Raw genomic sequence first — 16644 nt, 5'->3', positions numbered from 1 at the left:
TATAAAGAGAGTTTCTATTTTTGACCACACATGTCCTTTATTTTGTACATCAGGAGGGGGGGCTAGGGAGGGGTAAGTGGAAGGAGGTGAGGGAGGAATGGGGTACGAGCCCCCGATGAGGAGGACTGGAGTGGCTCTGCGGGCTCCTCGGGGTGGAAACTCTCCTGCAGCCCCCCGATTGACCCCCCCCGGATGGCAGCCTGCGGTAAGTGCAGCCGGTCTGATGGCCGAGTGCTGTGATGTGCCGAGTGTGGGCACTCAGGGCACTCCAAGCCAGGACTGCTTTGCAAGCGGGGAACCCTGAGAACTGTCTGTCCGGGGTGGGGGTCGGGTCCCTTTAAGCACAGCCCTCCGCTAGCCTGAGACAGCAGCTCCACACTCTAAGTCCTAATCTGATGCCCTGCCTGGCACTGCTTCCGGCCAGCCTTAACCCCGGTTCAGGGTCCACTTAATGTGGACATGCTAGTTCGAATTAGCAAAATGCTAATTCGAACTAGTTTTTAGGTCTAGATGCGTTAGTTCGAATTAGCTTAGTTCGAATTAACTAATTCAAATTAAGTTAGTTTGAATTAGTGCTGTAGTGTAGACATACCCCTAGAGCTGCTTTGTTACCTTTTTTATCGTAAGGTTAAAGCACGGGTTTTGAAACTGATTTTCATACTAGACTGGACAGAGCACAGAAGATATGATAGGAAACAAATCTACAGTAGTTGGAATAAGGGATGTAGAAGATGATCTACTAGGTCCTTCTCATCTTTAGGATTTTTTGGCTTACTATGCATGGTTCAAATATATCAGCATCTGTTTTAGGATCTGATTCAGTGATGATGAGGATAACTCAAAGCAACTTGTATTTTGCTGCTCAGTGGAATTTTAAAAAAAGTCTTGTGTTGTCTGTATAGATATCAATATCAATAATATATCATTGTCCCATTATACCTTACCTTTCTTTTGCAGTCCCAAAAAGTTCAGATGAACAAGGACATGACACTTGCCAGCAACCGAAGTTTGGCTGAAAGCAATCTTTTATACCAACCAAAATTGGACTCTCTGAAAGCAAGTTTGACCCAAAAATATCAGGAGCTGCAGGTTCTTTTTGAAGCACATCAGATCAAGAAAACCAAACTAGGTAACATGTTCTTGTGGTGTTATATCTCCTATTTTCCCGTCTTTTCTCTTTAATCTAAAATATGGATAAATATACCCTCCTTTCTGATGCATGTCCCTGATTTTTAGCTGTGTGCATATCAAATATTGACTCAAAGAACTGAAGTGTCAGAACAGTAATGTTCAGATTATAGATCATTCTATAGTAGTAATTATTATTTGTACAGTAAAACTCCATTGGTCCGGCATCTGATGGTCCGGCACTCCTGATGGTCCGGCACCATCAGGAACCCGGAAGTGCTCCGGGCAGCCGGACCATTGGAGCTGCTCTGCCCCCGGCTTCCCCGATTCAGCCGCTGCTGAAACTGACCAGCGGCTGAATCGGGGAAGCTGGGGGCAGAGCAGCTGGAGTGCTGCTGGGTAGGTCCCGTAGAGCTGCCCCTCGGCACTGCGGGACCAACCCGGCAGCATCCCAGCTGTCCCTGATTCAGCCGCCGCTGAAACTGACCAGCGGCTGACTCCGGGCAGCCTGAGGCAGAGCTGCTCTGCCCCGGGCTTCCCCGAGTCAGCCGCTGGTCAGTTTCAGCAGAAGCTGACTTGGGGACGCCTGGGGCAGAGCAGCTGGGGCGCTGCCGGGTTGGTCCGGTAGCGCCGCCCCTTGGCGCTGCGGGACTAACCCTGCAGCACCCCAGCTGCTCTGTCCCAGGCGTCCCCAAGAGCAACTGGGGTGCTGCTGGGTTGATCTCGCAGCGCCAAGGGGCGGCGCTACTGGACCAACCCGGCAGCACCCCAGCTGCTCTGCCACAGGCGTCCCGATTCAGCCGCTGCTGAAACTGACCAGCAGCGGCTGAATCGGGGACGCCTGGGGCAGAGCCGGACTATCAGAAGGGGGGGCTATGAGGGGTCTGGGGTGGCATCCCCCCCATACCACCCTAGACCCCTCATAGCCCCCCCTTCCAATAGTCCGGCATATCTGATAATCTGGCACCCCCTGGGTCCTAAAGGTGCCGGATTATCGGAAGTTTACTGTATTACCATAGCACATAGGAGCCCTAGTCCTAGACCAAGACTTCATTGTTGTAGGCACTGTATAAGCACAGAAGAAAAACACCATCCTTGCCCCAACAAGCAAACAGTCTGCAGTAGATCTGGAAAATATCACTGTTCTCATAGGGTATGTCTACACTACAGCATTATTTCGAAATAAGTTATTTCTAAATAACGCGCCTACACACAAAATGCATTTCGAAATAGCATTTTGCTATTTCGAAATAGCGCGTCCACACTGAGTGGACTGTGAATCGCATTTAAGGCTGGGCACCAGGTCAGGACTTACCTTGTGTGGCTGCTGCCTGAGGCTAACTGAGGTCTGTGCTTAAACCCCCCCCCCCCCCCCCCCCCCCGGACAGCCAGTTCTCAGGTTTCCCTGCTTGCTTGTCTACCTCGATGATGTCAAATAAAATACATGTTTTTTCATAAACACAAACTGTCTTTATTTAACAAAACTGGGGTGGGTGGGGGGAATGAAACTCTGGTGAAACTGGGGAAAGGAGGCGGGAGAGGGGAAGAGAGAGGGTGGGAGAGGGGAGGGGGAAACCTGGCAGGAGGGAGCTGGAAGGGGGAAGCAAGCTCAGGAGTAGGGGTCTCGCCAAGCCAATTGTCTCCTAGCACCGCTGATGCGGGGGCCTCGGCGTCCCTGGGGGAATGGGGAGGGGATGGAGGGTGGGGAGGAGGTGGGGGGAGGAGCGGTAGGTGGGGAGGCAGCAGGCGCTGGAGCAGCAGGAGGCAGCACGCTCTGCACCAGGGCCTGCAGGTGTTGGCAGATGGCACAGCCCTGGGCAAGCTGCTCCCGCCAGAGCTCCAGGTTTTCTTGCACCCAGTTCTGGAGGGTGCGGTGCAGGGCTCGCAGGGCCCCCAGGTGCTGCTGTCGGTACCCCTGCACTGCACAGGTGGTACTGTGGAGCCCTCGGCTACGGGAGCATGTCCCGGGTGGGGTGATGCGCCCTGCATGCGCAGCTGGTGCGGCTGTGAAGAAACAAGAGAAGTGGTCAGTTCTCCCTGGGGGGACAGTGGGTGAAGCCCAGCCCCCCCCCGCAAGGTGAGGATGACCATTCCCTGCACCATCAGAGCCATTGTGCTTGCCCAGAGGCCACGGTCGGAATGTCCTGCTATCCCCGGGAGTGGGAGCTGCCCTGAGACTGCACCCATGCCCCTGTGCTGTGTATAGTGTGGGTGAGGTGGGGGGGAGATGTCCCCTGCCTCTGTGTAGAATGGCCTTGTGGAGGGAGGGTGTCCTGCTGTGTCCCACCCTGGGGTCAGGAGCATTTCATGTCTCTTCACACACATGTGTGGCTAACAGGTCAAGGCCCCGGGGTGGCAGCCAGCTGGGGCCACATGCCCGGGGTGACACGGTACATGCTCGCACGTGCACAGGTTGCTGCATGATCTGTGGTAAGCAAGGCCCATGCGCGTGGTCCCTGGTCTCCCTCCCCGCCCCCCAATACGGGGACAGTGATGGCACTCACATGTTGTTGCCTCCCCAGATGACACTGGTGACGGGTCTGCTGGGATGCCTCGGGGGTCCTGGCTGCGTGGCACACTCCCTCAGGGCTCCTGCAGCTCCTGGCGCTCCTGCTCCATGCCCTGGTCAGGCCCTCTGCTCCAGTATCAATGACCCCTGAGGTGGCACAGACTGTCGGTCCAGGATGCGGTCCAGGGCGTCAAAATAGGGGCAGGTGTCTGCCCCTCTTTGGGAGCTGCCCTCTGTGGCCCTGGCATAGGCCTGCCGCAGCTCCTTTATTTTCATGTGCACCTGCTCCTGGCTGCGCATGTGGCCTTTGGTGGCCAGGCTGGCAGCCATCCGTCTGTAGACGGCTGCATTCCTGTGCCTAGTGCGGAGGTCGTGGACATTGGAGGCCTCCCCACAAACCTCAATGAGGTCCATGATCTCTGCACTAGACCAGGAAGGTGCCCGTCTTCTCCGGACCCTGGGAGACTGGGCCCAGGGAGCAGTGGAGGGCTGGCTGGCGCTGGCTGCCTGGCTCATGGTGGGGCCACTGGGTCAGGGGCAGTGACAGCTGACTCTGGGCTGGCAGGCTTGGAGCTGGCACAGGCACTGTGGCCAGGGTCTACCCCTTTAATGGCTCCGGGGCTGGGGGAGAGGAGAGGAAGTTTTCCTGGTTGTTCCCAGAGTGGCCACCAGGGCTCCCTGGGAAGGGCTGGAGGCCCCCTATTTCGAATTAAGTGTCTATGCAGTGCTTATTTCAAATTAGCTATTTCAAATTTGGCGTTACTCCTCGTGGAATGAGGTTTACCAAATTCGAAATAAGCGCTCTGCTGTTTTGATTTAATTTCGAAATAGCAGTTTGGTTGTGTAGACGCTAGGAAAGTTATTTTGAAATAAGGGCTGTTATTTCCAAATAACTTTGCTGTGTAGACATACCCTCAGACTATAAAGTACATCTTCTGCCACCTAGTAGAAAGAACTAAGTAGACAAGCATGTATCATTGGAATACACATTCCTTTCTGTGACAGAAAGAACATACATATCTAATTACTATTGATCTTTTGTCTGAATGTGATCAAATTTCAGTTGATGTTGTTTTTTTTAAAAAAAAATCTTTCCTGAGATTCTCCAACCAATGAAAATTGAGACTGACTGAATATAATCTTGCATTTAATATATTCTTGGTTTATACTTTGTTATGAAGCATTTTATCAATTACACATTTAGCAACTTAAGTTCATTTGATTTTTTTTCATTTATAAGTTTACTTGTAGTAATTTTTTAATTAAATGATCAGAAAACACATTAACATAAAGAGCATAAGAATGTCCATACTGGATCAGACCAAAGATCCATCTAGTCCTCTGATAGTGGCCAATGCCAGTTGCCCCAAGAGAATTAACAAAACCAGGTAATCATCAAGTGATCCATTCTCTGTCGCCCATTCCCAGCTTCTGACAAACAGAGGCCAGGGTCACCATCCCTGCCCATCCTGGCTAGTAGCCATTGATGGACCTAACCTCCATGAATTTATCTAGCTCTCCTTTGAACCCTGTTATAGTCTTGGCCTTCACAATATCCTCTGGCAAGGAATTCCACAGGTTGACTGTGCATTGAGTGAAGAAGTACTTCTTTTTGTTCGTTTTAAACCTGCTACCTGTTAATTTGGTGTGGATGATCTCTAGTTCTTGTGTTATGGGAAGGAGTAAATAGCTCTTCTTTATTCACTTTCTCTACACCATTCCTGATTGTATAGACCTCCATCATATCCCTCCCTTGTTTGCCTCTTTTCCAAGCTGAAAAGTTCCTATTGTATTAATCTCTGCTTATATGGCAGCCCTTCCATACCCCTAATGATTTTGTTGCCCTTTTCTGAACTTTTTCCAGTGCCAAGAGATCTTTTTTGAGGTGAGGAGACCACATCTGCACGCAGTATTCAAGATGTGGGCGTACCATGGATTTATATAGAGGCGATAAGATATTCTCTGCCTTATTCTCTATCCCTTTTTTAATGATTCCCAACATTGTTTGCTTTTTTTGATTGCCGCTGCTCATTGAATGGATGGATGTTTTCAGAAAACTATCCACAATGACTCAAAGATCTCTCTCTCTCAAGTGGTAACAACTAATTTAGTCCCCCATCATTTTATACGTATAGTTGAGATTGTTTCCCAATATGCATTACTTTGACTGAAGCGGCAGCAGCGGCGGTTCCCCGCGCCTCTGAGGCTTTGCTCTGGCAAAGCCTCAGAGGCGCGGGACCCCCCCGCGGCTGCGGCTTCAGTCCGGGTGCCTGTGGTCTGCTGGGGACGGTCCCCAGCAGACCACAGGCATCCAGACTGGAGCGGCAGCAGCGGCGGTTCCCCGCGCCTCTGAGGCTTTGCGCTGGCAAAGCCTCAGAGGCGCGGGGACCCCCCGCGGCTGCGGCTTCAGTCCGGGTGCCTGTGGTCTGCTGGGGACCGTCCCCAGCGGACCACAGGCACCGGGTCTCATGCGGCAGCAGCGGGGGTTCCCGCGCTTCTGAGGCTTTGCTCTGGCAAAGCCTCAGAAGCGCAGGAACCCGCCCGCTGCTGCCGCTTGGGTCCCGGTGCCTGTGGTCTGCTGGGGACGGTCCCCAGCAGACCACAGGCTCACGGACTGAAGCCGCAGCCGCGGCGGGTCCCGCGCCTCAGAGGCTTTGCCAGAGCAAAGCCTCAGAGGCGCGGCACCCCGCTGCCGCTGCGGCTCTGCTCCCCGTGTCCCTGGTCTGCTGGGGGGAGGGGGCGCAGCTAGTGTGCTCCCCCCCCCCCCCCAAGCAGATCAGGCTTTTGTTTTGGACTCTGGGGCAGAGCAGCTGGGGCGCTGCCGATTGGTCCTGCAGCGCCCGTGGGCACTACTGGACCAACCCGGCAGCACCCCAGCTGCTCTGCCCCAGGTCCTGATTCAGCCGCTGCTGGTCAGTTTCAGCAGCGGCTGAATCAGGACGTCTGGGGCAGAGCAGATGGGGTGCTGCTGGGTTGGTCCAGTAGCACCCCAGCTGCTCTGCCCCAGGCGTCCCCAAGTCAGCTTCTGCTGAAACTGACCAGCGCTGACTACAGGAAGCCCCAGGCAGAGTTGCTCTGCCCCGGGCTTCCTGGAATCAGCTGCTGATCAGTTTCAGCAGCAGCTGACTTGGGGACGCCTGGGGTTCTTAAGTTGATTCTGTATGTAAGTCAGAACTGGCCAGTTCCGACTTACATACAGATTCAACTTAAGAACAAACCTACAGTCCCTATCTTGTACGTAACCCGGGGACTGCCTGTACTTTTTTTTAAAATGCTATTACTTTGGGAGTTTTTGGCTAGCTGTTCTTCAAATTCTTTTTTGGCCTTTCTAATTATACTTTTACACTTCATTTGACAGAGTTTATGCTCCTTTCTATTTTTCTCACTAAGATTTAACTTCCACTTTTTAAACAATGTCTTTTTAGCTTACTGCTTTTTACTTATTTGTTAAGACACTTTGGCAGTTGTTTGGTTCTTTTACTGTGTTCTTTAATTTCAGGGTGAACGTTTATGTTCAATCTCTACTATGGTGTCTTTGAAAGGTTTCCTTGCAGCTTGCAGGGTTTTTTACCTTTTAATTTCTGTTTAACATGCTCATTTTTGTGTCGTTCCCCTTTCTGAAAGTAAATGCCACAGTGTTGGGCTGCTGAGGTGTTTTCCACACCACAGGGATGTTAAATTTCATTATATTATGGTCACTGTTTCCAAGCAGTCCAGCTATATTTACCTCTTGGACCAGATCTTGTGCTCCACTTAGAAGTATATCAAGAATTGCCTCTCCCCTTGTGGGTTCCAGAACCAGCTGCTCCAAGAAGCAGCCATTTAAGGTGTCAAGAAACTTTATCTCTGCATCGTGTCATGAGGTGACATGTCAATATGGGGATAGTTGAAATCACCCATTATTATTGAGATTTTTTTTAAAAAATTGTATAAACCTCTCTAATCTCCCTTAACATTTCACAGTCACTATCACCATCCTGGCCAAGTAGTTTGTAATATATACGGCTATATTTTATTATTGGAGCATGGAATTACTATCCACAAAGATTTTATGGAACAGTTTGATTCATTTAACATTTTTACTTCATTTGATTCTGTTTTCTTTCACATAAATTTCCACTCCCCCATGAGAACAACCTGTTCTGTTCTTCCGATATACTTTGTGCTCTGGTATTACTGTCCTATTACTTATCCTCATTCCACCAAGTTTCTGTGATGCCTGTTACATCAATATACTCATTTAATATGAGGCACTCTAGTAGTTCACTCATCTTATTATTTAGACTTCTAGTATTTGTATATAAGCACTTCAAAAACTTGTAATGGCAGCAGGTAAATAGTGACATGATGTGATTCAATGGGACTCTTTTTCATTTGGCTGTTTCTTATCAGATCTTACCCATATTTTATCTTCCATTCTCTTCTCTTTAGTAGAACATAGAGAATCTCTATTAATAGACCCTCCCCTAAGGGATGTTTCTGTCTGATCCACGTGATCCTCCACACCTGTCAGCTTTCCCCAGCCCTTGGTTTAAAAAATGCTCTATGACCTTTTTAATTTGAAGTGCCAGCAATCTAGTTCCATTTTGTATAGGCTCCCTTTTTTCCAAAAGTTTCCCCAGTTCCTAATAAATCTAAACCCCTCCTCCCTACACTATCATCTCATCCACGCATTGAGACTCTGAAGCTCTGCCTGTCTACCTGCGTGTGGAACTGGAAGCATTTTAGAGAATGCTACCATGGATGTCCTGGTTTACCTAGCATCCTAAATTTGGCCTCTGGGACCTCTCACCTTATCCATCCCTATGTCATTGGTACCTACATGTACCACAACCACTGGGTCCTCCCTAGGGATGTAAGCAGGGTCCCCCCAGCACCATCACCATGGGGGGGGCGGGCAGGGGCACAGCAGGGAACTGGTGGCGCTTCCGCCTTTGAAATGTAGCAAAATCGGGGCTCTTGTACATTTCAAAAGCAAAGCATGCGGGGAGCACGGGGCCGGTGGGGGACTACTTGAATCCCCCACTGGCCCTGTGCTCCCCAAGGCGCTTCCACCTTTGAAATGTAGCAAGAGCCGGCTGGGCTCTTGACATTTCAAAGGCAGAGGCACCCTCATTGACTAATGGAATAGTCGATGCAAATTCCATCAACTATTCAATTAGATGATTAATCTAAATATAACATCCCTAGTCCTCCCTACCACTACACACACAAGTCTTATCTAGATGTCTCAAGAGATCCACAACTTTTGCACCAAGCACGCAAGTCGCTATGCAGTTCTCCCGGTCATCACAAACCCAGCTGTCTATGTTTCTAATGATCAAATCTCCCATTACTAACAACTGCCTTTTCCTAACGATTGGAGTGCCCTCCCCCGGAGAGGTAACCTCAGTGCAAGAGGATACCCCCGCATCATCTGAAAGGAGGGTCCCAACTATGGGAAGCTTTCCCTCTGCTCCAGTTGGATGTTCTCCTTCTCTGAGCCTTTCACCCTCCTCAACAGCACAGGGGCTGTCTGACTGGAGATGAAACCATTCTATTGTGTCCTGGAAAGTCTCATCTGTGTACCTCCTCTCTCTCTCCCTTAGCTTCTCCATTACAGTCATCCTGGTCTCCAAAGCCTGAACACAGTATTTGAGGGTCAGGAGCTTCTTGCACTGAAAGCTTTCACAGGGACCTCTCAGGGAAGAAATCAGAAGGGAACACCATCTACCGGAAGGCATGGGATGCGTAGTCCTAGGGATGGGGGTTCCACAACCACCACGCCCAAAAGAAGACGACGGGTGGTGGTGGTTGGGGACTCCCTCCTAAGAGGGACTGAGTCATCCATCTGCCACCCAGACCTGGAATCTTGAGAGGTGTGCTGCTTACCGGGAGCTCGCATTCAGGATGTGACCAAGAGTCTTCTGAAACTGATCAAACCTTCGGATCACTACCCCTTCCTGCTTCTCCATGTGGGAACTAACGATACAACCAAGAATAACCTTGAGCAGGTCACAGCAGATTACGTAGTGCTGGGAAGAAGGATTAAGGAATTTGAAGCGCAAGTGGTGTTCTCATCCATCCTTCCGGTTGAAGGAAAAGGTCCGGGTAGGGATCGTCGAATTGAGGAAGTAAATGCGTGGTTGCGCAGGTGGTGTCGGAGAGAGGGCTTTGGTTTCTTCAACCATGGGACTCTGTTCCGGGCACAAGGATTGTTAGGAAGAGATGGGATCTACCTAACCAAGAGAGGAAAGCGCATCTTTGCGGACAGGCTTGCAAACCTAGTGAGGAGGGCTTTAAACTAGGTTTGTTGGGGGAACAGTGACCAAAGCCCTGACGTAAGTGGGGAAGTCGGATACGGGGAAGAAACACAAGGAGGAATGAGCAAAAAATTAGGACCCCTGATTCAAATGGAGAAGGTACGGTGAACAACTGGTTATCTAAGGTGTTTGTACATGAATGCAAGAAGCCTGAGAAACAAACAGGAAGAATTAGAAGCCCTGGCCCAGTCAAAGAACTATGATTTGATTAGAATAACGGAGACTTGGTGGGATGTCTCGCATGACTGGAGCACTGTCATGGAAGGGTATAAACTGTTCAGGAAGAACAGGCAGGGGAGAAAAGGAGGAGGAGTTGCATTGTATGTAAAAGAGCAGTATGATTGCTCGGAGCTCCAGTATATAGAGGGAGAAAAGCCTGTGGAGAGTCTATGGGTTAAGTTTAGAGGTGGAAGCAACAGGGGTGATGTTGTGGTTGGTGTCTGCTATAGACCGCCGGATCAGGTGGATGAGGTAGACGAGGCTTTCTTCGGACAACTGAGAGAACCTTGGGAGACCAATACAGCAGTACACGGACAATCCAGGAAGTTTTTGGAGAATGTTTGGGATAACTTCTTGGTACAAGTGCTGAAGGAACCGACCAGGGGCCATGCGCAGCTTGACCTGCTGCTTACAAACAGGGGGGAACTAGTAGGGGAAGTAGCGGTGGCAGACAACCTGGGAAGCAGTGATCATGAGATGGTAGATTTATGGATCCTGACCAAAGGAAGAAACGAGAGTAGTAAAATACACACCCTGGACTTCAGAAAAGCAGACTGTGACTCCCTCAGAGAACTGATGGGCAGAATCCCCTGGGATGCTAACATGAAGGAGAAAGGAGTCCAGGAGAGCTGGCAGTATTTTAAAGAAGCCTTATTGGAGGCACAGGAACAAACCATCCCAATGTGCATCAAGAAAAGCAAATATGGTAGGTGACCAGATTGGCTTACCGGGGACATCCTTGGTGAGCTTAAACACCAAAAGGAAGCTTACAAGAAGTGGAAACTTGGACAGATGACTAGGGAGGAGTATAAATATATTGCTCGAGAATGCAGGGGAGTTATCAGGAAGGGGAAAGCGCAATTGGAATTGCAGCTAGCAAGGGATGTGAAGGATAACAAGAAAGGCTTCTACAGGCATGTTAGCAACAAGAGGGTGATCAGAGAGGGTGTGAGGCCCTTACTGGATGAGGGAGGTAACCTAGTGACAGATGATGTGGGAGAAGCTGAAGTACTCAATGCTTTCTTTGCCTCTGTATTCATGGACAAGGTCAGCTCCCAGACTAATGCACTAGGCAACGCAGTATGGGAAGGAGGTGGACAGCCCTTGGTGGGGAAAGAACAAGTTAGGAACTATTTAGAAAAGCTAAACACACACAAATCCATGGGTCCGGATTTAATGCATCCGAGGGTACTGAGGGAGTTGGCAAATGTTCATTGCGGCACCTTTGGCCATTATCTTTGAAAACTCGTGGAGATCGGGAGAGATCCCGGATGACTGGAAAAAGGCAAATGCAGTGCCCATCTTCAAAAAAGGGAAGAAGGACGATCCAGGCAACTACAGACCAGTCAGCCTTACCTCAGTCCCCGGAAAAATCATGGAGGGGAGCCTCAAGGAATCCATTTTGAAGCACTTGGAAGAGGGGAAGTGATCCGAAATAGTCAGCATGGATTCACCAAGGGCAAGTCGTGCCTGACCAATCTGATTAGCTTCTCTGATGAGGTAACTGGCTCTGTGGATATGGGAAAGTCAGTGTATGTGAAAGTGGACAGCTAACAGGAGAGTTTGGAGAGGGAGTTCTCCAGGTAAAAGAGGAGTAAAAACGGGACCCTTGTGGTAAGTGGCTGTCTGGAGTGTGTGTTTGTGTGTGGGGGAGTTATTTGAAGTGTGCTGAGCTTGTGTTTGTCTGTTTGGTTTCTTTGTTTGAAGGAGCTTCTAAAAGGTTTGAAATCTAGAAGCCTCTGTTAATTGGCTGAGCCTCAGTCAGGGGGAGGGGCTACCAGAGCTATATAAGCCTGTGACTCAGCGACCAGGGAGCTTGCGACCAGGAACAGCTAACAGGAGGGTTTGGAGAGGGAGTTTAGAGGGGGAGGCTAGAGGGCACTAGTGACTTCTGACCTTCTTTAAAACATAACTCTTAGAATAATCTATACTCCAGAGGTTTAAAAAGAATCCCAGTTTATACTTAAACGTATTCATTAGAAAAATGGAGACAGAAGCCCAGCAGCAGAGTGGGAGCTATCCTGTTTATTGCGTCTAGTGTAACATGTATGATTACCTGCCCTGTGGGCGGGTGGCGTATGTGTGCACCCGTTGCAAGGAGCTCCTGGCCCTCAGAGACCGAGTTCGGGCTTTGGAGGCCAGGGTGGCTGAACTGGAGGAGCTAAGGGAGGTAGAGAGCTATGTTGATGAGACTTTCCGGGACACTGTAGTACTGTCCCACCTCCAGTCTGAGAGCCCCAGTGCTCTTAAGGAGGATGAAAGTCTCAAGGGAACAGAGCATTCAATGGGAGCAGAGGGAAACCATCCTGTAGTTGGGACCCTCCTCCCAGAGGATGTTGCGGTATCCTCTCGCACTGAGGATACCTCTGAGGGGGAGGGAATGCCAGTTAGGAAGAGGCAGGTGTTAGTAGTGGGTGATTCGATCGTTAGAAACATAGATAGTTGGGTTTGCGATGACTGGGAGAACCGTATAGTCACTTGCCTGCCTGGTGCGAAGGTTGCGGATCTCTCGAGGCATCTAGATTAGAGGATTGGTCCAAAAGAAATCTGACGAGGTTCAACAAGGGCAAGTGTAGAGTCCTGCACGTGGGAGGGAAGAATCCCAAGCATTGTTACAGGCTGGGGACTGACTGGCTAACTAGCAGTTCTGCAGAAAAGGACCTGGGGGTTACAGTGGATGAGAAGCTGGATACGAGTCAACAGTGTGCCCTTGTAGCCAAGAAGGCTAATGGCATATTAGGGTGCATTTGGATCTGCTGGCAATGCTCCTCCTGAGAAGTGATTATTCCCATTTATTCGGCTTTGGTGAGGCCACATCTGGAGTATTGAGTCCAGTTCTGGGCCCCCCACTACAGAAAGGATGTGGACGCATTGGAGAGGGTCCAGCGGAGGGAGACCAAAATGATTAGGGGGCTGGAGCACATGACCTACGAGGAGAGGCTGAGGGATTTGGCTTCTTTAGTCTGCAGAAAAGAAGAGTGAGGGGGGATTTGATAGCAGCCTTCAACTTCCTGAAGGGAGGTTCCAGAGAGGCTGGAGAGAGGCTGTTCTCAGTGGGGGCAGATGGCAGAACAAGGAGCAATGGTCTCAAGTTGTGGTGGGAGAGGTCCAGGTTGGATATTAGGAAAAACTATTTCCCTAGGCGGGTGGTGAAGCACTGGGATGGGTTCCCTAGGGAAGAAGTGGAGTCTCCATCCCTAGAGGTGTTTAAGTCTCGGCTTGACAAAGCCCTGGCTGGGTTGATTTAGTTGGGATTGGTCCTGCCTAGAGCAGGGGGCTGGACTTGATGACTCCTGAGGTCTCTGCCAGCTCTATGATTCACACACCCGCACCTGTCCACAGGGCAGGTAATCATACATGCTACATTGGGTGCAATAAACTGGATAGCCCCCACTCTGTTGCTGGGCTTCTGCCTGCATTCTCTTTACTCCTAGAGCTAATTTCTTTCTTGATGGTTTTCTTTTTAAATCAGGTGGTTTTGGTTTTAGTTTAAAGAATATTAAGTGTATGAATGGGGCTAGCTACTCTTCCTCTAAATTCCCTTGCAAAACTCCCCTATTAGCTGTTCTTGTTTGCTAGCTCCTCCGTCTGGAGCAGCACAAAGAATGAATAAATCAAATAATATGTTTGGCCTTTAAAAGAAGCCTTATATTCACTGGAGCTATATAGTTTCAGTTAGAAATTGGTTGGAGCAGCTGTTCCATTCACTGTTCTTTTCATATTATTACAGATAAACAATCCAGCAGTGCTGCTCTGGAGACACAATTAGCACTTCTTCAAACAGAGGGCGCTAAGATTGAAGAAGACACTGAGGTAACAGCAGTACATATATAGCACAAATAAGAGATTCTGCTACTCAGCTGGTACTCAACGCTTTGAACATACACAATTGTAATATACTATTAAATAACAATATAGCTCTGATGGTTTTCAAAGAATAGGGTCCAAACCATAACTTCAAACTTTGGCAAACAGCTAGTTGAGTTCAGTGGTAATTATTGTGTATGAGTAAGGATTGCAAGCTTACGTTAAAAATCTTTAACGCATATATTATAATTCTTCTATGCTGCATGTGGAAAGCATGCTCAGGCCCAATCGACAGACACACAGCTATGGGGTTCAGGTGGTGAAAAATTCATGGAACATTCCATTATGATTCTTTCATATCTGTCTAGTATCTAGTTACCTCTCGCTGTGCTCAAGTTTTTAGCAGCATTGATGTGGTTGGTTATATTTGTGAATAGCCTGTGGGATACTGGCTTCTTTTCACTGCACTGCTTGTTAGGAGTAATAACCAAACCTATTAAAGCTTTCTTATAATTCCAAAAAGTCATTTTCAGGGCAAATTATAATTCATTATATTAAAATGTCTGGTTACCTGTTTAGAGTACAGTAGCATTTACCAAAGCCTCACTTTGTCCAAGCATTAAGCATGGGTAGACTAACAATATGATTTAATATTGATCTCTGACTCTTACTTTACTGGTGCTGACACCAGTTCTTGCACGGAAGGTTCTATGTAGGGGTGTAAAATACTGGTTAGGTAGTTAACTACATCGGGGGCCATTCCGGCTGGGCTGGAGAAGCCACTACTCTATGCTGCGGTGCAGTGGGCCCGGCTGGGTTGGAGCAACATCCTGCCTACAGCAGGGACGTGGGCAGGGAGCTGCTCCAGCCTGGCCAGGCCCAACGTGGCATGGGCTGCTTCAGACGGCCCTGACAGGGCCTGGTGCGGTTGGCTGCTTTAGCTCAGCCGGGCTGGAGCACCTGCAGCATGGTTTGGCTGGGCTGGAGCACTGAGCGATTGGCCTGGCCAGAGTAGCTCCCCACTAGGGTTGTAAAATCCCCATTTAATTGGTTAACCAATTAAACATGATTGGTTAACCAATTTAAAGTGAAGTGGGAGAGTGAGCGTGGGCTGGAGCCTCCTCTCCCCCCCGCCCCCAGGACACAGGCAGGGCCCTGCTGGAGCAACCCCTGCATGCAGCACACTGGGGTCCACTGTGGTCAGGGCCTGCTCCAGCTGGGCTGGAGCACCCTTGTCCATGGCAGGCCCCACAGGGCTGGAGCTGCATCCCCACCCCGGTTAATCAGAACTGGTAAAAATCACCCTGTAAAGGGTTCTCAGTCAGCGGGGTGGGGCACCGCTGACTCCCTAGAATGCCCACAAGTCTGTGAGGCACGCCTCAGCCTAGCTGTTGGCCAAATGACAGCCCCCTATGGCCCAGCTCAGGATCAGGTCACCAGGCGGTGGCGGGAGGGGAACACCAATATTTCAAGGGTTACAGTCTAGGCTTAGCCCTCAGTCAGGGTGCCAGGCAAGGGGGAACACCAATAGCTCAAAGGTTACAGTCGTTAAAATTCCGGCCAGGTTCCGGCCGGGCAAGGGTTGGGTCTCCTCACTCCCGGAGAGCCGACAAGCGCAGGGGGTTTGGCCACACGGGGGAACCTGCCACCCAACAGTAGAGGTGGCAGGGGGGGACACAGGCCAACCCACTCCACTGCGTCCCGGCCCAGAGCCCTGATAGTGGCAGCCTTGCAGCCACTAGGTTGGCGGGGATCCAAGTCATTACACACCGACTAGGTCGGGGGTCAGTGGGGGTCCAGGCCACAACTCGCTGCCCACCCAACCTTCATCTCCTAAGCCGCCCTGAGGTCGGCTATCACTGGGATGCTTCCCCATTCCCCCTGCGGGCCTACCAGACTCTGGCGCTGCTCGGGGGGGTCCGCAGGCAACGGAGGGGTTGGCAGGTTGTCCGTGGGCTCCAGCTCCTGCAGGGGTCCAGGTGCGCCGGCCCAGTCGTCTGTGCTTGGCAAGGGTCCCAGAGGGCTTGGCGGCTGGTCTTAGCAGCTCTGGCCAGGGCTCTGGGGTTGGCAGGGGTCCTGGTGGCCCAATGTAGTTCTCCGGCCGGAGGCAGCGCAGCTGAGCCCTTCGCTGCAGGAGCTGGGGCCAGGCATCTGCTCCGGTCGGCTGCCCGACTCTGACTGAGCCCATAGCTCTTATAGCCCTAGACCCGCCCTCTGGCTTCGTGTGGATGGGGCTAGGTCTAGGCCTGGCCGCCAAGGGGTTTTAGAGGGCACTTCCTCTTCCGGGTCAGCGGGTGGCCATGTTACTGTCCCAGGCTCATTACACACCCATTAAGGATCATGTTAACCATTCACATCCCTATTCTCCACTGGTTAACTGGTTACCCAGGTAAGCACACCGGTAAGGGGACATGCTTACGGGTTAACCAGTTAACCCTTTACATCCCTAGTTCTAAGTCGTGTGCTGGTCCATGTAAGCTGTGTTGAATCATAAATTGAATGGTTTGGCCAGCCATCTGGAAGACTCTTGAACCTGCTTCCAGAGTTTAGGGAAACATGAGAGCCCTCATAAGCAAGAGCCAGATTTAAATGTTCTTGCTACCATGGCATGGCCACAAAGTGAGAGCTGGAAAGAGATGAACTAAAAAATAACTGAGAAAAACATGTCTTAGAATTGTA

At 50.3% G+C, this 16644-nt stretch overlaps 1 protein-coding gene across 1 annotated transcript in view; it reads left to right on the top strand.

Annotated features, from left to right (window-relative positions):
* LOC102448546 (vacuolar protein sorting-associated protein 37B-like) overlaps positions 1–16644 on the top strand; it is a 71044-nt gene that overhangs the window by 50599 nt on the left and 3801 nt on the right. Inside the window, exons 2-3 of the mRNA XM_075918560.2 lie at positions 958–1129; positions 13889–13971. Coding sequence (XP_075774675.2) covers positions 958–1129; positions 13889–13971 — 255 coding nt within the window. The remainder of the gene's footprint in view (positions 1–957; positions 1130–13888; positions 13972–16644) is intronic.

Source organism: Pelodiscus sinensis, chromosome W (assembly GCF_052426305.1).
Source record: "Pelodiscus sinensis isolate ZL-2025 chromosome W, ASM5242630v1, whole genome shotgun sequence".
Classification (NCBI taxonomy): Eukaryota; Metazoa; Chordata; order Testudines; family Trionychidae; genus Pelodiscus; species Pelodiscus sinensis.
The sequence above is the reverse complement of the archived record's forward strand: the minus strand, read 5'-3'. Positions and strand labels throughout refer to the sequence as shown.